We start from the raw sequence: 19,520 nt of genomic DNA, 5'->3' as shown, positions 1-19,520 counted from the left end.
CAAATCAAAACTACACTGAGATACCATCTCACCCCAGTTAGGATGGCTAAAATCCAAAAGACTCTGAACGATAAATGCTGGCGAGGTTGCGGAGAAAAAGGAACTCTCATACATTGTTGGTGGGACTGCAAAACGGTGCAGCTTCTATGGAAAATAGTATGGAGGTTCCTCAAACAATTGCAGATAGATCTACCATACGACCCAGCTATCCCACTGCTGGGAACATACCCAGAGGAATGGGAATCACCACGTCAAAGGTATACCTGTTCCCCAATGTTCATTGCAGCACTCTTTACAATAGCCAAGAGTTGGAACCAGCCCAAATGTCCATCATCGGATGAGTGGATATGGAAAATGTGGTATATCTACACAATGGAATACTACTCAGCTATAAAAATGAATGAAATACTGGGCCGGCCTAGTGGCTCACTCGGGAGAGTGCGGTGCTGATAACACCAAGGCCCCGGGTTCGGATCCCATATAGGGATGGCCGGTTTGCTCACTGGCTGGGCGTGGTGCTGACAACACCAAATCAAGGGTTAAGATCCCCTTACCGGTCATCTTTAAAAAAAAAAAGAATGAAATACTGCCATTTGCAACAACATGGATGGACCTGGAGAGAAATACCACATGTTTTCACTTATTTTTGGGAGCTAAAAATAAATAAATAAATTCACACACACACACACACACACACACACACACACACACACACAAAAAAAAAAAAAAAAAAAAAAAACCCAGGGGGGAGAAGAAGACATAACAATTACAATTCCTTGAAGTTGACACAAGCATACAGAAAGGACATTGTCTGGTGGGAGCGGGGAGAGGGAGGAGGGAGGGAGGTTTCAGTAATGGGCCACAATAATCAACCACATTGTATATCGACAAAATAAAATTTAAAAAAATAAATAAATAAAAAATAAACTAACTTTGCATTCCTGGGGGAAAAAATCCTACTTAGTGATGGTATATTATTCTCTCTCTATGTTGTTTGCTTTAGTATCTTTTAATCTATGTTCCTGAGGATAATCAACTGTAATTTCCCCTAGTATTGTCATTGTCGGATTTAGATAACAGAATAGCAATGGTCTCACAAAATGAGCTGGGAAGTGTTTGGACTTCTATTTTCTGATACAATTTGTGAGACTAGTATTATTTCTTCCTTAAATATTTGACAGAATTCCTTAGTTTTCTTTGTGGGAACGTTTTTTTTTTTTTCCTTTTTGTCTTTTTTACTGACCGGCAACGGGATCGCAACCCTCGGTGTTGCGCCCGCACCGCGCTCAGCCAGTGAGCGGGAACTGGTCTCCACATGGGATCCGAACCCTTGGCGGGAGCATCGTCGCACTCCCAAGCGGCGCACTCTCCAGTGTGCCACCGGGCCGGCCCCTGTGGGAAGGTTTTTGATAAGAATTTCTTTAATATATAGGTTTACTGGGGCCGGCCCGGTGGCGCACTGGATAGTGCGCCGCTTGGGAGTGCGACGATGCTCCCGCCAAGGGTTCGGATCCCATGTGGAGACCAGTTCCCGCTCACTGGCTGAGCGCGGTGCGGGCGCAACACCGAGGGTTGCGATCCCGTTGCCGGTCCCCGGTCCGGCACGGGGGCAACACTGAGGGTTGCAATCCGTTGCCGGACACGGAAAAAGACAAAAGACCAAAAAAAAAAAAAATATATATATATATATATAGGTTTACTCAGATTATTGTTCCATCTTGGCAGTTTTGTTAAATTGTAGTTTTCAAGGAATTTGTCCATTTCATTTAGTTGTCAAATATGTTAGTATAAAGTTATTCATAATATAAAAAATTATCCTCTTAATGTGTGTAAAGTTTATGACAATCCTTCTTTCGTTCCTGATATTGGTCATTTGTGTTCTTTTTTTGTTGGCTAGTCTAGGTATATTTACTAATTTAGTTAATCTTATCAGAGAATGAACTTTTAGCTTTGTTAATTTTTTTTTACTCTTAGTTGTCTATTTCCTCATTTTTTGCTCTTATATTTATTATATCTTTCCTTCTTTTTTTTTGTGCAGCAGGCCTGTATGGAGATCTGAACCTGTGACCTTGGTGTTACCAGCACATCTTTCCTTCTTATTTTGGGTTTACCTTGTGTTTTTCTAGTTTAAAGGTGAAATCTAGGGCCGGCCCGGTGGCGCACTGCTACAGTGCGCCGCTTGGGAGTGCGGCGGCGTTCCCGCCGAGGGTTCGGATCCCACATACAGACCGGTTCCCGCTCACTGGCTGAGCGAGGTGCGGGTGCAACGCTGAGGGTTGCGATCCCGTTGCCGGTCCCGGTCCGGTACGGGCGCGACCCTGAGGGTTGCGATCCATTGCCGGACACGAAAAAAGACAAAAAAAAAAAAAAAAAAGTGTCTTTTGTACACTGCCTGTATCATTTAAAAAAAAAAAATCCATTCTGATGAATACTTGTTTAATTGGAATGTTTACATCCACTAACATTTAATGGAAGCTTTGATATGATTAGAGTTAGAACTACCATTTTACTATTTGTTTTGTGTTTGTTCCTTTGTTTTTTGGTTCTTCTGTATCTCCTTTTCTGCCTTCTTTGTATTATTTTAATATATTTTAGAATTTCATTATAATATGTCAATTAGCTTTTAAACTACAGTGATTGCTCTAGGGATTAAAACATATATCCTTCACTTTTGAGTCTACTGAGCTAATATTGTAACAATTCATGTAAAATGCAGAAGAAACCTTAGACCTGTGTAGGTTCATTTACCTTCCCTTATCATTTACGTTCTAGCTGTCATAGACCTTATAGCTTCATACATTATACACCCTCCCATGCAATGTTATAACTTTTGCTTAAAATAGTCCTATATATTTATAGAAATCAAGGGAACAAAAAAATATTTTAGTTGTCCAGATATTTACCATTTTTGGTACTTTTCATTCCTTCTTGGATATCGAAGTTTGCATCTGGTATCAATTCTTTTCAGTCTTAAGAACTTCGTTTAGCATTTCTTGTATTGTAGGTTTACTGGTGATAAATTCTATTAGTTTTTCCTTATCTGAGAATGTGTTTATTTTGCCTTGATTCTTGAAGGATATTTTCACTGGATATAGAATTCTGGGTTGACAGGTTTCTCCTAATAAATAGCACTTAAAAGATGTCCCAGTGTTTTCTGACCTTCACAGTTTCTGATAGGAAGTCAGAAGACATGAGAATCCTTATTTCCTTTTAAGTAATGTCTCATTTTTCTCTGGCTGATTTCAAGATTTTTTTTTTTTTTTATCTCTGGCTTGTAGCTGATTCACTATGACATGCCTGACATGGTTTAGGTTCACTGGGCTTCTTGAATGTGTATGCATACGTCCTCTACAAAATCTGGAAAAATCTTAGCAAATATATTTTCTAATTTTTTTTTCTGTTCCAAGAGAATTTTTTTTTTCTACCCTGAGAGAATATGAAGGGCAGATTATTCCTTTAAAGTGCTTTTATGAGAAAACTGTCAGCCCAGGATTCTACACCCAGTAAAAATATCCTGCAAAAATGAAGGCAAAATAGACACATTCTCAGATAAGGAAAAACAAATAGAATTCATTACCAGTAAATGTGCAATGCAAGAAATGTTCTTTAAGGACAGAATTTCATCTAGAACTTCATTTCGAGTTTTAAGTCCATTACTTTTTATGGTCTTATGGTTTCTCTCTCTTTCTCTCCCTCTAGGAACTTAAGAGTTAAGAGGCAGCATCTTACCTGAGAAAAATATTCTTCTGAAATGCGGGCGGCCCACTCAATGCAGTACTCCAGCGGTCGGCAGGGATTGGACACATCAGCACACTTAATTAGCATTCGTTTAATTAGAGTCCTGTTCTCTGGAGTTCTGAGCATAGTGTTTATGGTTTCCTGATCTTTACCAGTTTCCTAAAACACGAGTGGAATTTAAAGCAATCAAAATGGGTGTTCTAGTGCCCACCCCTCTCTTACTGGTGTGGTCCCACTGTAAGAACAAAGAGACACTGGCCAGGATCTACAAGTTAAGGGTCTCACAAAACAGTGCTGAGGATACTGTGAGCATTGAGCTTGGCCTTTCATTTTACAAAGGAGAAAACCAAGGCCCAGTGAGATTCCAGCAGGACACAGGAGTAAAGGATAGAACTGGGTATTGATGTATCTGCTCTTCCTCTTTTCCTTGCTTCCTCCTTCCCCTCTTCCCACTCTAAATCTTTCTAATAGTTGCCTTTTCTTTCTGTTCCACTGTCTCTCTCTTTCTTCCCCTTAGTAAGACCGAAAGATTGGTTATATCTTTTATTATATTTACTAAAAAAAGAGTATGAACTGCAAAAATAAAAGATTTCTCTGCTGTCATAACAAAAGGGTTCTTGTGGTCCACCAGGCCCCCTGCTTCTCACGGCCCAATCCTCAACCCAGCCCTGTGAGAGGTGTCATCTTGATAATTAGCCTTCAGGGTACCAAGATTGTGTAAACAGTGATATTCCATTACGGTGCCCTAACATAAGGACTTAACGATAATTCTCTTTTGATCTACGCTCACAAGAAGATCTTATGGTAAGCATAAAAAGTATTATTAATTATTACATTTTACAAATGAGGACATTGGGACTCAGAGAGGAGAAATGACTCATCCAAAACTACCCAGCTGAGTCAGGATAAGAACTCAAGGTCTGTCTCCCTTTAGTCCCAGGCTACCTTCCACTCACAGTGCCACATGCTGTCTGCTTCACAAGGTGCCCTATTCAATATGAATTCTCAATCCATGGTGTCATTGACCCTCTAGTTGTAAGTCCTCTGAAGAGAATTCGGGTTGGAAGAGAGAGCACTGGGGCAGAGAGAATTGACAGAGACTAGAGCAAGCAACTCTCCTCATTCTGATTCTGTGCCCATCAAGCAACCTTCCAAAGGAGTTAGTCATGTGATTCCAATGTGCAATAGCCGTCATCCAAGGAGGCCTGATGGTTCCATCTCAGTGGGGACAGATCTGCCATAAGATAGGCAGGTGGCATCCTGAGGCCAGGCTGCTCAGTCTTCCTGGAGAGTGCCAGAATGATTACTACACCAAGGCTGCTTCAGTAGCTCTCCTCGCTCCAGGTTTCCACTGCTGACCCTTCTTGCTTCACATCTGTTAATACCTGCAGTGTGACTGCAGTTCAGTACTGCCAGCCTGGAAACTATTCTTTCTTGTTACTTTGTCCCTGCCCTGACCCACTGGATATTGATTTCTAGTCTCTCAGAAGCAACCCCAAGTACTGACAAAGGAGATGAGAAACATGACTATCAAGTGGAGCAGAGGACTCAATTGAACTGAGGAATGCCTAGATGAGATGGAGGAAAACAGGTCTGTGAGATACATGGAGAAACTTCTGCAGCATGGGGTCAGCAAGGTGTGGTGGCTGAGTGACAATTAGCCTTATCCAGGATGGCAGGGCAGGAGCCAATAAAAGAAACTGGTGTGGGCACCTCTGCACTGAAAGTCTTTAGAAAGACAGTAAAGTCAGGGGCAGGCTGACAAGGGACAACAGTGAAGGGTGAAGGGTTTCAACATCAGATTAAACATGAGTATTTATGCTAGAAAGCCAGGGAATAGATACCATGGCCAAACCAATGAGTTGTAAAAGTAAAACGGAGTTAGGAGTCAAGGGATTGTGATCCTACTCTCACAATGACTCTAGTACAACAGGTAACACTTCTTAAGTGCCCACTGTGTGCCATGCCTATCAGTCCTATGCCCAGAGATTTATTATCCCCATTCTACAGACAAGGAGATGGTACGGTAGAATTAGCATGGGAACTCAGATCTGTCTGCTTCCTCAGCTGGGGTCTCTTGCCTGGCGAGAGGTTTAATGTTAGCCTTGCCAGGCGTTTGGTGTGGCTTCCATGCCTCAAATCCAGAAATAAGGGCAACAATAATGTCACTCTTGTGATCCAAATACAAAGTCTTTCCCAACCCCCACCATCCTGTGACATGGACCAATAGAGGATAGTTGCTGCTACCACAGAATAGGCCCAGTTGGGAGTGGCTGTTAAGAGACATCAAGGGCTTCAACTGGCCCCAGAATCTGTGGGAAAGGGTACAGAAATGGTCCACCTGCCTAAAATTAGTTCATCTAAAATTTGACCTTCCCTTCAGAGTTTTCACATCTATTTGGGTGTCCAATTTTTTTTTTCTGCCAAGTTTTTGCACCTTTTTTTTAAACCAGTGAAAACTAAATTCAATGAGCACACTGAGGAAACCTTCCACAGCACATATGTCCTAGCCAATGGGTCTCCACAATACATAGGTGTAAGTACCCCAAACACAGGTTCTCTCTGCAATAAGTTTCTCTTACCCCATCTTCTTCTAGAGCTGCCAAGGGCTTGTTGATGCTATTGACAAATTTGTTGACATGCTCGAAGTGCTTTGTCATTTCTGTGGCTAGGACCATGTCAATAATCCCCTGGCGTAGTGTCCGATAGTCATTCCTGTTTCAGATGACAAATGAGAGGCTGCTACAGGTTACTGATCCAGACCAGACAGCTATTCCTGAAAAAAATCTGTTATCCCGAATATGTTTCCATTGCAGCTACAAGTCTAACACCATTGGAAGTTGCAAAGTACACTTTAAAAGAATGTGAAAGTTATGGATTAGTGCCTAGATCATTAGCAAGGAGAAGCTGAACAGAACTTAAAACCAAAAGCTTATGGGCCAGACTTTATAGCTGCAATGTTTATCTTATCATTCTATAGTATGACGCATATAGTTCTTAGAATAAAATAAGACAGAACATAGTAGGGGTGAACAAAGCCAGTTCTCTTAATGAAGATGGAGACCTGTGGTTACAAACAATGTAGCTTACATGGAGATACCTTGAGACCAATTTTAGTGCCCAGAGAACTTTGAGGGTAGACCTTCTCATAGCTGAGAAAAAATCACAGGGAATACTTGAGACCTCTTCCTCTAATCTTTGTTTTTTAATATTTTAAAATTTTATTTTTTGACAAGGCAATCCATATAATTCAAAATTTGAAAGGTACAAAAGAATATAAAAGTCTTTATTCAAGCCCTTTTCTGCAGAAATCTGGTTCCTTTCTCTGGAGACAACCAAAGTTAGCAGGGACTTGAATAGTTCTCCAGAGATAACTAATGTATTTTTAAGCAAATATGAACGAAACGTACTTTAACTCTGCCTCTGAAATCCTAGAACATGGCAGAAAGGAGTTTCATAAAACCAAGAGTCTCTTTTACAAAAAAATTCCACATAAAACTTTCCTTAAAAATCCAAATTAATAACTATTCCTCATGACAGAATGCTTTTTCCTTCTTCAACTGACATTTACTAAATCCCTACTGTATACCAAGCACTGGGCTAGGCACTGCGGGTACAGTGATGAACCGAAGACATGATACCTGTGACCTTACAATCTTGAGAATCTAATCAAACATTAAACAGATAATTTACAAATAATTACTTAATAAACAATGTGATATGTGCTAGGAAGGAACTTGGGACTGAATAATTACAGGGTTTAACTTAGTGTGAGGGATCAGGTAAGGCTTCCACAAGGAAGTGACATGTAAACAGAGACAATAATGAGGAGAAGTTTGCTGGGCTCCAGAGGGCAGAGTGGAGTGTTCCAGGCAAAGGTGCAATATGACTGCTTCTCTGAGTCTCCAACAGCTCAAGATGTCAGCATTATACTTCATCTTCTTGAAATGTCAAGACACCCTTGAAAACACTGTGCTAAGTCAAAGAAGCCAGACACAAAAAGACCACATGCTGTATATAAAAGTGTCCAGAACTGGCAAATCTATAGACAGAAAGTGGATGAGTGGTTTCCTAGGGCAAGGGGAGTTGAAGGGCAAAGGGGGAGGAACTGCTCACGAATTTGAGGTTTTCTCAAGGTGGTAATAAAAATGTTCTAAAATCGATTGTGGTAATGGTTGTACAACTCTGTGAGTATATACTAAAAATCACTGTATACTTTAAATGAGTGAACTGTATAGCATATAAGTTATATCTCAATAAAGCTGTTAAAAAAAAGGGAGACACAGGGTCCAACATACTTCCCAGTCTCTGTTCTTACCTCTTCATGTTCTTAAAGATATTGCATTTATCATCTCTAGTGGTCAGCTGGAAGGCCAAGGCTGCATGGTGGCTCTCCAACACAGCAATGTCATTGTACAAAGTGGCCAGCTCACTTCCAGCATTACACAGGAAGGAGTTGGTTCTCCCAGGGTGATCCACATCATGAATGGTGGCTGCAATGAGGGCAGCGACTTCATCAATTGGATCTAAAGTTTGCTGGAAACAAGAGATCTTTTAGAAAGTGGGGTATGGCAGAAGGCAAGAAAGCCTTCTGTATCATTTTCTTTCTCTATTACGTTAACGTAAGAATATTTCAGATTTCTGAGAAAAGCATATTGTGTGAGCAAATCCAGTTTTCCCATCTCCACTCTGAAAGAGTTATATCTTTGCATATGTTTATTAGGGAACATTATCTGATCCTCAGTCTCACACAAGTTAAGGACTCACCAAAACACAGGGTGTCCTCAACAGATAAGAGTTACCTCCTCGGCCAGTCTTTCTCTAGACCCATCACAAAAAAGGTCATTAGTCGGAGATACTGACTTAGACCAACATAAACTAATATTACTAAATAAAAAAGAAATAATTCTTCCCTTTTTTTTTTTTTTGTCTTTTTCGTGACCGGTAAGGGGATCGCAACCCTCGCCTTGGTGTCGCCCACACCGTGCTCAGCCAGTGAGCGCACCGGCCATTCCTATATAGGATCCGAACCTGCGGCAGGAGCATCGCCTCCCTCCCAGCGCTGCACTCTCCCGAGTGCACCACGGGCTCGGCCCAAAAGAAATAATTTTTTAAAAAACACATCACTTAGGGCCGGCCTGTGGCTCACTTGGGAGAGTGTGGTGTTGTTAACACTAAGGCCACGGGTTCGGATCCCACATAGGGATGGCCGGTTCGCTCACTGGCTGAGCGTGGTGCTGACAGCACCAAGTCAAGGGTTGAGATCCCCTTACCAGTCATCTTTTTAGAAAAAAAAACACATCACTTAGATTAACTGGGGACTGATGTAATTTTCTTTCTCCTTTTGGTGGCTATCTTAGGTTGATGTCAGCATTTTGTGAGTTTGATAAAATGATCTGTAAGTTTCCCATTTTTTTCCCCCAAGGCTCCAAAAAGGTTGATATAACATGAAAAAAACACATTAAAGGGCTAAAGAATTCAGCTGTCCATGTGGGTCAGGAGCAAGGTTTTGAAATTAACTGATAATGTAAAAATTATTTCCATGGTATTGGCCTTTTTTGGTTTTCTATGTCTTGCATTAATTTGATTTAAAACATTCTTTTTTAAAAAAAAGAAACCACCTATTTTAAAGCTTTTGAAGTAGTACAGATGTGCAAGTATTTTCTTCTATTGTTTTCTATTCCAAATTTGTATAAGTCTGTGTTTTCTTTATTTCTTGATTAGTTTGGCTGAAACTTTGTCTATTTCCTCAGTTATTTCAAAGAACCATTTTGGATTATCGTTCTGATCTTCCCATGTCCTTTTTCTTCTCTTTTTTAAGTAATGAAAGCACTTAAAACATATACCTTTAAATATATTGTTGGCTGCATTCTATAGGTTTTGAAGTATAGGTTTCTCATTTTGTTGTTTTCTTTTTTTTTTTTCCTTTTTGTCTTTTTCCGTGTCCGGCCACGGATCGCAACCCTCAGTGTCGCACCCGTACCCGACCGGGACCAGCAACGGGATTGCAACCCTCGGTGTTGCTCCCGTGCCTCGCTCAGCCAGTGAGCGGGAACCGGTCTGTATGTGGGATCCGAACCCTCAGCGGGAGCACCGCCGCGCTTCCCAAGCGGCGCACTATCCAGTGCGCCACCGGGCTGGCCCCTCATTTTGTTGTTTTCTAAATAATCTGTCATTTTTTTGGTTTTACTTCGTTGTTGATCCCAAAATTATTCAAAGTATTTTCTCATTTGTAATGGTTGAATTTTTTATTTAACCATTAGCTATTAAATTCTAGTTTTGTTGTTTTGTAGTTAGAAAAATCTGGCCTCTGAAGTTTTGAAGTTTATCAATACATTCGTTGTGTCCAAGTACAAGATTATTTTTGGACATATTCTATGAATACTTGAAAAGGTGTATATCTAATAAGTCAGCCTTGTAAAGTAATTTAAATTAAAATTCAATAGTTTTAGCTTTAAGTGGGTAAATTGTATGGTATATGAATTATATTTCAACAAATGCTTTCAAAAAGTTTTAAGTTAGCTCTCTGAATATATATTTATACATTATCTACAGAGTAGTTCAAAAGCAATAAATTACTGCAAAACTTGGGTTTTCTTTTATATGTGGAGCCATACTGTCAGAGGTGTGCCTCCTTGCCACTTGTAAAATAATTTATAAAACAGTCCTCTCTCTGGACTCTTATTCTACCAACAGTCTTGGTCTTGATCTTTTTTTAAAAGGAAAAATAAGAATCACAAGTAGCAAGGAAAGGACAAGTGAAAGACAGGCTCTAAGAAGGTCTGTCCTTCAGGGTGAGGAATTACACTTGCCCAACCCTCCATGTGCCAGAAGTCACCTTTCCCTTTGTTCTCTTCCACAAACGAGCCCCATGTTATAGAGGAGGAAACACGGTCAAGAGGCAGGTACTTGCACCGTGGGACCACAAGCATGCTTAGTCCCAGCCAAGGGAGCAGCAGGTCAAGGGAAGACACTTCAGAAACTAGAGTGGTGTGGCCCGTGTGTCTGGGCCACAGGGGAGGGAATGAGAGAGGAGGTGAGTAAGCAGAGCTGTGAACTTCCGCACTGTGGAGTTTTAAAGCTGAAATCCTGCAGGAGCTGCGAGGCTGCTCCTGGGAACGACATGGTCAGAAGAGCTGTTTGAGAAAGGTCATGTTGACAGGGGAGATGGGGCAGTCAGGAGTTCTAGTTTGAAACTGTCTAGATGAGAACTCATAGGGGCCCCCACTAGGACAGAAGCAGCGTCATGATGAGGAGATGAATCTGAGAACATTTAGGTATGACAGGAGGCAAGGCTGGATGATCAGATATCGGGGGGTTGAGGAGGGGAAAGAACCAAGGATGACTCCAGGTTTCTGATGTGAATATCTGGTTGGATGATGGAAGCCTGGACCAGCTAGACATCCCTGGGTAGGAGCACTACTGGGACAAAGATAATGAACTCGGGCTCAGACCCTGGCTGACTCCGAGCTATGAGTGGGGGCCCTAAAGTGGCAGTATCCAACAGTTACTTGGCTGTACTTGTCTGTAGGTTCAAAGTGAGACCCTCGGAAGACCAGCCCTATCCTGTCCTTACTGTCTTTCTCCCTGGAGACCAAATCCTGCTTCTTGTACTCCCATGGAATGGCTGGGATTATGTTATGAATTAACATATCAAATTTCCAGAGCTACAATGTGGCTTCCTGCCTTGACTTCTCATGTGGCCTCACCCTTCCTATGCCCAGCTGCACACGTGGGGGACCACCCTGAGCAGTCACAATGCATATCACTAAGTGGAGGCAGAAACATTAGACTCTCCCTGCTGCTCTTGTCTGTTAAACACCAAGTACAAACACCAGCTCACCTTTATCCTCTCCTTGGAGAGAAAATAGGCAGTGGCATGAAGCACATCAGCAGAATGTGTAGAATTGTGGTAGGGGTTAGAAGAATGATAATTGGCTTCAATAATTTGTAACCACGATCTCAGTGTTGACTCGGAGCAGTTTAAGAATTCACAGATTCCAAAGCGAGCAAACATTTTGAGACCAAGATAAATCAAAGGCCTATAGAGGAAAATATCCACAATATTAAAACAAAGCAAAGAAGCAGATAAAGTGTCTTGACCCCCGAATAGGTTCAGATCCAACAAGCAAATCCAAGCCAGACTTTCTAGAGTGTAGCAAGTGGAGACTGCCCAGGTTGTGCTGGCCTCTCTGTGGTGGAGCTGGTTCTGCTCCTGACCCTCGGTGGGCAGATGCGTGGGTGAGAGCTGGCTGCCCACAACAGCTGCTGGCCTCGACTCCCTTCTGGGGCTCCTCATTTGCTGGGGTGAAGTTTGCTTACCCTGCCCTTCCTGCTTCAGATTCTACTTGCACTAGTGGATTCCTCAAAATAATCCTTTTTCCAGGCTAAGCTTGTACCACCTTGAACGCTATCTTCTCCTTTGGACTCGCTGGACCTATGTCATTGGCCAGATGTCCTGCCTAGGAGGAAATAACATTTCCTGAGGACTGCATATAAGCCAGACACTGCTACATGTCATGTAATCATCTCAACAATCTGGAGGTGGATATTACAGTATGAGGAGGTTTTCACTGAGAAGGTGACCAACTGCTCACCAAGTTAGGCCCTGAGAAGTCACCTTGATACAGCAGTTGGCCTTTGGCTTGGAAGGGCAAGAAACTTAGTTCTGCTGAAGCAGTATCTACTAGTGATCATAGAACTTAAACTGACCTGCCTTAGCCCAATGTACATGGGTGTAATGTCACTAGTATATAAATCAGGTACTCAAAGATTCATTAGCTATGGCTGTGTTGGGATACACGGAAATAGAACGTATCTGAAGGTTAACTCATGGTGAACATGAACAAAGTGGAGGAAGGGGGCTATCTTGGGGCAATTCACCCAGACTGGGATGAGACCTTATGAATCATCCCATGGCTCAACACAGCACACCTCTCTGGGACACCCTAAGGGCAGCCCTGGCTGGCATCAGCTCTGTGGACATCCCTTTGCTGTGTACCAAGCCGATACCTCTCTTTGGTTAACAGCTGTTCTTTAGCAAGGTACAAAACTGAAGGCAAAATCCCAATCCTGCTCCCGTTCTCTGTGATCACACCTGGATGAGGATGACTGGGGTTTTGGATGTCCCTATGCCTGTCACCAACATGGCAACCAAGATCTGGGGGTAGCTCTTATCAAATGTGTGTGTGTTTCTAACAAATTTTGGTTCTAGACTCTGAGTGGTGCTCTTTGCTGCTATCTTAACATATTACCACCTACAAGAGACATTAATATCCTTATTTCACAGAACAAAGCCTCTACTATTTAGAGAAGATAAGTCACTTTCTCAGTTTCACACTTTCCAGGGTTGTGCTGTCTCCGTTGTGGCCAGGCACACTCTCCCCCAGGTCCTGGTGACTCAAGGCCACCTGCTACCCTGCTGCTCCTTCCTCAGCCTCCTTCCTTGATCAGGGACAAGCTCTGCGCACAATCCACATTCCTTAGGTGCCCTTCTTCACGCAGGCCTTTAGAATCCAGCTCTCCACCTGCTGAGCTCCTCAACTCACCTATTATGGGTGGCAGCCTCCAGTTCAAAAATATCAAAGTCCCAATATTCCTCATTTTCCATGGCTTGAGCTATCCGCGGTGGGACGTCATGAAGAGACATGGGAGTGATTATACTGCTTGAAACCTGTGGAAGGTCTGCCAAGTGATGTAATTTGGAGAACAAAATTAATAGGCTTTCTGGCATTAACTGTTTCTTAGGACAGTGCTATATCAGGGGACAGTTGGTTTGTTCCTGAAGTTTTATGACATACCAAGAAACTTCTCAGTGAAAAGAAAGATTACTTGAAAACTTTTATCTGAAAAATTATTTTCACATAAGCTTGACTGCAGCATTACAGATAATGATCAAAAAAATCAAAAAGGAAACACTTACTTTTTGCTGAAAGAACATATTCATTCCCTGATAGTCTCCGCAAACCATCCTGATAAAAATCAAGGAAACAAGAAAAAGAAAAGTGATAACTATTTTTTTTTTCCTTTTTGTCTTTTTTCCTGACCGGCAACGGGATCGCAACCCTTGGTGTCGCGCCCGCACCGCGCTCAGCCAGTGAGCGGGAACCGGTCTCCACATGGGATCCGAACCCTCGGCGGGAGCGCCACCGCGCTCCCAGGCGGCGCACTCTCCAGTGCGCCACCGGGCCGGCCCCAAGCGATAACTATTGTTGACTTTCTTGGAAACTCCAGGTGTTCACTCCCAGAGGAGAGCCCAGTGTAGCCTTCTCCACCATGCCACTGCAAGGCTGCCCTGGGCCCAGCAGGGCCTACCCCTGTGACCATCACTGTGGTCCACCACTGAACTCAGCCACTTACAGATCACACACACATCAGAGCACAGCAGCCTGATGCTGGCTGGGAAGGATGGGCTTGGCCCTGCTGAAAGCTACACTCAGAGGCAGGGTCAACACCAGGGAGGTGAGCTTGAGAGAGGCCCCCAAAGTCAACATTCCTGCTTGCACTGCACTCCAGGACTGTTTTGGTTTCTTAGTGACAACTCCCCTCTGCCCTCAGTTCCTCCCCACCATTTTCTTCCCCCTCTCCATCTCAGGACACCAGGCTTCCTCTGGAACTCTAGATCCTTTCTCACCTTCTAAGTGACCTCGCTCCCCCGAGTTGACTCTCCTGGGCTCCTCAGCGCCACTCCCAGACCACCGGGCCCAAGCCCAAGCACCGTCTCTTGGCAGCCCCTCTTCTCCAGTCCCACAGTTGCTCCTTACTCCTCAGCTCCAGGACATTCTCCCTCCCCATCCCTCATCATTTTCATTCCTTACCTAGAGGCTGGAGGAGCCTCTGTCACAAATAGGCAAGACCACATCACTGGGAACCACTCTACCTTCTAGATGACTGCCTACAATCTTATTTTTATGAAATCAAGTGACTTCAGAAAGCAGGAATTGTGGGGGAGGTGAATTTTATTTCTGACCAAGACAAAAGTTGTCAGATAGCAACGGAATGATCTCTGTTCCGCAAAACTGTTATTCCCTTGTGAAAGCTCTGTCCTAGAGGCGCTGGAGGAGGCATCTAGAACCCCTCAAGAGGCTATGGTACAAAGCCCCCTTCTAGTGAAAGACTCCCAGTCAGCCGAAGTTGTGTGGGATGCTTTGGAGGTGAAACCATGCCCCATCCCCTGGCACCTTTTAAAACACATACAGCAGGAGAAAGTCTTTCTGTTTTGCAATTCAAACGTTTAACAAGTAACATTTAATATATTTAATATGTTTTTCTTTTTTTCTGACTCAGTTTTCAAAATCTTTAATACAATTTAAAACTCATCTAAATAAATTACTCATAGAATCCCTAAGCAACACCAGAGAACTGGCACAGTAGACTGTGCAGAATATAATCCTCCTTCTCTACTCCAAGCTGAGGTCTCCCTAGGAGGGAGGAAACAGGTACGTGATGGCTCGGCCAGAGAGCAGCCTACCCCAGGCAATGGAGGGCTCTAGGCCTTGACTGAGCCCAGTATACGATGCCTTACTTGCTTCTCCAAAGAGCTCCGTTCAAACAAATGACCTCTGAGAAAACAAACAAGAAGCCTGATTAAATATACTTACAGACATTAAGCCCTCAACGAGGTCATTGGCATGAGGATCATCATCCTTAGCACCAAACTGTGGTGAATATAATTCAGTGGTTCTTAGAATATCCAGCACACGGCCTAAGGCTTCTGTCACAGGCATAGGGCTGCTTTCCTGGGCGGCATTGATGATATTGATTACCTACGTTATAGAAAGAAAAGATCTACATTTCATAATCTCAAGGACAACGGGAGAGCAATCAGAGTCAGGCTGGCAACAGCGCACAACTCAACCAACTGTGCTAATAACTTGAGACTAGTGACAACGTTCTTGTCACATGTCCTCTCTCTGACAGGAGGCAGCACCGCACAGCTATGGGAGCATTCTTATTGTCGCAGGCCCGTTTCTTCTCACTGGAAACAACCCTCTGGGAAAGCAAGGGACTTCCATGCTCAATGGAGCCCAACCACAAAATGCTTCACCTTGGTGATGGGTGCCTCAATGGTCATGGAATGTATCCGGGCCATGGAGGAGTGTCGTCTCTGGCTGGAAACTGTGGAGAAAGGGGAGCAGAAATCAGCGTGTGCACAGCCTTGGGTACTTGTCTTGGCAGCCTCAGGCTGCATGACCTCCCTTCCTCCCCAGGCCTCAGTGTGCTCAGCTGCACAGTGAATGGGCAAGACTGGAAAGTGGTTGTTAAGCTTCCCTCCCTTCCTAACAAGCCTGAGATTCTGGCATAACCAACTCTGTTTCCTTCAGTTCTAGGCACCAGGATGCACATATGCCCTCACAGACTGAACTTCTGATGTCACAGGCCAGGGAGAAAACAGAGGAAACAATCTAGCAAGTCAAGGCCAAACAGCCTCATTTTGTGCCTATAACAATAAGCCTTTATAATGATTCTGCTTGTGCTTCCCAGGAGTAAAAATGGTCTGGAAGACAATGCCACACAGGCTCATTGTTTCATACATGACAGAAGCAATAAATCAAACTCACCATTAACTGAAACACACGAATTTCTGATTAAAATTTTCAAGGTAAAACCAATTTACAATATTAAAAAGCAACGACTGCCAAGCTGGGGCCACTAGAGTTCAGGGAAAGAGAAGAGACCTATGGAGTTCATAAAGGCAGGAGAGAAGCTGCAACAAGGGAAAGGACTGCTCTGACCATTTCGAGTCCTGTTCCCTTCAAGGCTGGCCCTGGTGAGTGCACAGAGCAAGAGCTGGCAAAAGCCACAGCTGTGCCCTTTGTATGAATTTGCTTTTTGGCTGCATGGGAGAAGAGGGCCTTGGTGGTGGTCCCCAGGCCAGCTGGACCACTAATAGGATTTCTGCGGACCCATGTAGGAGTGAGGGGACACAGACAACTGAAAAAAGGAACTACTCAGAGGCCAGTGAATCATCACAAGGGACTAGCGCATGGCCCACTTCATGGGAAGTGTTTGGAGTGTAGGCAGTGGGGGAGATGGGCCCACCAGGGGAACACTGGGGCACAGCAAGGACAGCTGATCTGCCCCCCAATCAGCACAGGACCACTAGTGGAGACTGGTCAGGAATAAAGAATAGCAGTGGGTATAGTCTGATGAAAAAACTCAGGCCCAGACCAGAGTCTCCACACAACCCAGGTGTACCAAACCTCAGAAGACTCAGAAGTGCTTACAAGATCAACAATTAAAACCTGAGCTGGACAAAAAGCCTTCCCCAGGGAATCAGCAGCAAAGCAGCAATTTAGCTCAACCACAGGGCTCAAGCGCTGGTCCCCACAGGAAGTTCCCTGTTTTAGAAGTAAGCAAAGGACAACAAATTAGTTCCAGTGCAGAGTTCAAGTGGGGGGAATAGCGAATAATCCAACACAAAACTGAAAGGAAAAACAAAAATCCCACAAATCAGAGGCAAAATTCTGATATTAAGCAGTAAAGATCTAACACCACTAAAGAACACCTGTAACACATAGAAGGACTGGAAGCGCTCTGGGCTCCTGAGCCAGGGCAGGGGGATGCCAAGGGCCTCAGCCATGCCCCCTGATGTCCGCATCCAGCCCAGCAACAACCACAAGGCCCTGCCAGAAGTGCCCTGGGCTCCTGAGCTGGGGAGGGTGGGGGTACCGAAGGCCTCATCCATGCCCCCGCAACATCCACATCCAGCTCAGCCATGACTGAACTGCCATCAGAAGTCCCCTGGGCTCTTCTGCCAGAATGAGGGCGGTGCCATGGGCATCGACCATGCCCCCCTCCTGCCCTTCCTCATTCTCCTACCTTATCCTCTTCCCCCCCTCCCCATCCACTCCAACTGCTCCACAACAATATCTCAGATTGTAAAAAAAAAAATAATAATAAATAAATTTAAAAGAAGAAAACATTTTTTTTCAAGTTACCCCCTGGAGTTTTCCACTGTTATGCTTAATCTATTGATTAGATAGATTAAATGAAACAGGCAGCAACTTTTAGGGTCTTAATTTTGTTAATTTTGTGTTGCTCCTCTTAAGATATGGTTACTCAGGGATAGGGGGAAGCCTGGGCAATGTATGTATACCTTAAAGATGTATATCCTAAAGAACTAGGGACCATTCCACAGACTGATGCATCAACCTCAGTTTACCAATGAAGAAACCAAGGCCAAGGAGAGACACAGTCCAAGGCTAACCATCTCAGGAGGTCTCAAATGCTTTAAACTTGAGGGACCAAAAAAACCTCTTAAATCTTGGGCCGGCCCGGTGGCGCACTGGATAGTGCGCCGCTTGGGAAGCGCAGCAGCGCTCCCGTCAGAGGGTTCGGATCCCACATACAGACCGGCTCCCGCTCACTGGCTGAGCGAGGCGCGGGAGCAACACCGAGGCTTGCGATCCCGTTGCCGGTCCCCGGTCCGGTACGGGGGCAACACTGAGGGTTGCGATCTGTTGCCGGACACGGAAAAAAGACAAAAAAAAAAAACCTCTTAAATCTAATTTTGGTGACTATATGCTCTCTATTTTACCCGTCAAGATCATTAAACCAAAAATAAAACTGCTGAAGAGATTGTGGTATTGGTGAGATCATAGACAAACAGAACAATGGGACAGAACAGAGTCCAGAAGCAGATCACATATTTGCAGTCACCTGATTTACAATAACGGTGCTACTGTAAAAGATGTTTTTTTCAATATGGTGATGGATCAATTAGATTCCCAGAAGGGGAAATCCACCAGATATAAAAATTAATTTGAAAGGTATCACAGACCTAAGTAAAAGATAAAATAATAAAACTTGTAGAAGAAGGGCTGGCTAGTTATCTCAGTTGATTAAGAGCATGGTGTTATAACACCAAGGTCAAGGGTTCAGATCCCTGTACCAGCCAGCTGCCAAAATAAATAAATAAACAAATAAATAAAAATGTGTTAGAAGAAAACATAAGAGGACATCTTCATGACCATGGGATAGAGAAAGATTTCTTAAACAGGATGTAAAAAGCACCACTCATAATAGAAAATACAGTTAAAATGAACTTCATTAAAATTAAGGATCTCTGCTCATCAAAAGACACTATTAAGAGAGCAAAAGGCAAACCACAGACACAGAAAATATATTTGTAATACATATATCCACTAGATGACCCATATCTAGAATACATAAAAAATTCCTACAAATCAACAAGAAAAAGATGAATAACCCAATTATAAAAATGGGCAAAAGGGGCCGGCCCGGTGGCGCACTGGATAGTGCGCCGCTTGGGAAGTGCGGCGGCGCTCCCGCCCGAGGGTTTGGATCCCACATACAGACCGGTTCCCGCTCACTGGCTGAGCGAGGCGCGGGAGCAACACTGAGGGTTGCAATCCCGTTGCCGGTCCCCGGTCCGGTACGGGGGCAACACTGAGGGTTGCGATCCGTTGCCGGACACGGAAAAAAGACAAAAAAAAAAAAAAATGGGCAAAAGACTTGAACAGCACTTCAGAAAAGAGGATATCCAGGGGCCGGCCCGCTGGCGCACTGGATAGTGCGCCGCTTGGGAAGTGCGGCGGCGCTCCCGCCCGAGGGTTTGGATCCCACATACAGACCGGTTCCCGCTCACTGGCTGAGCGAGGCGCGGGAGCAACACTGAGGGTTGCAATTCCGTTGCCGGTCCCCGGTCCGGTCCGGGGGCAACACTGAGGGTTGCGATCCGTTGCCGGACACGGAAAAAAGACAAAAAAAAAAAAAATGGGCAAAAGACTTGAACAGCACTTCAGAAAAGAGGATATCCA

General features: G+C 43.9%; 1 protein-coding gene across 1 annotated transcript in view; it reads right to left on the bottom strand.

Annotated features, from left to right (window-relative positions):
* The window catches only part of PDE8A (phosphodiesterase 8A), a 56,610-nt gene that overhangs the window by 16,880 nt on the left and 20,210 nt on the right, over positions 1 to 19,520 (bottom strand). The window contains exons 7-14 of the mRNA XM_008582834.1: positions 15,785 to 15,855; positions 15,339 to 15,503; positions 13,661 to 13,709; positions 13,287 to 13,422; positions 11,582 to 11,780; positions 8,057 to 8,274; positions 6,321 to 6,453; positions 3,730 to 3,897 (exon numbers count right to left, since the gene is read on the bottom strand). Coding sequence (XP_008581056.1) covers positions 3,730 to 3,897; positions 6,321 to 6,453; positions 8,057 to 8,274; positions 11,582 to 11,780; positions 13,287 to 13,422; positions 13,661 to 13,709; positions 15,339 to 15,503; positions 15,785 to 15,855 — 1,139 coding nt within the window. The remainder of the gene's footprint in view (positions 1 to 3,729; positions 3,898 to 6,320; positions 6,454 to 8,056; positions 8,275 to 11,581; positions 11,781 to 13,286; positions 13,423 to 13,660; positions 13,710 to 15,338; positions 15,504 to 15,784; positions 15,856 to 19,520) is intronic.

This window comes from Galeopterus variegatus, unplaced genomic scaffold, assembly GCF_000696425.1.
Source record: "Galeopterus variegatus unplaced genomic scaffold, G_variegatus-3.0.2 Scaffold2733, whole genome shotgun sequence".
Lineage (NCBI taxonomy): Eukaryota > Metazoa > Chordata > Mammalia > Dermoptera > Cynocephalidae > Galeopterus > Galeopterus variegatus.
Note: the sequence above shows the minus strand (reverse complement) of the source record. Positions and strands in the feature narration are given on the sequence as shown.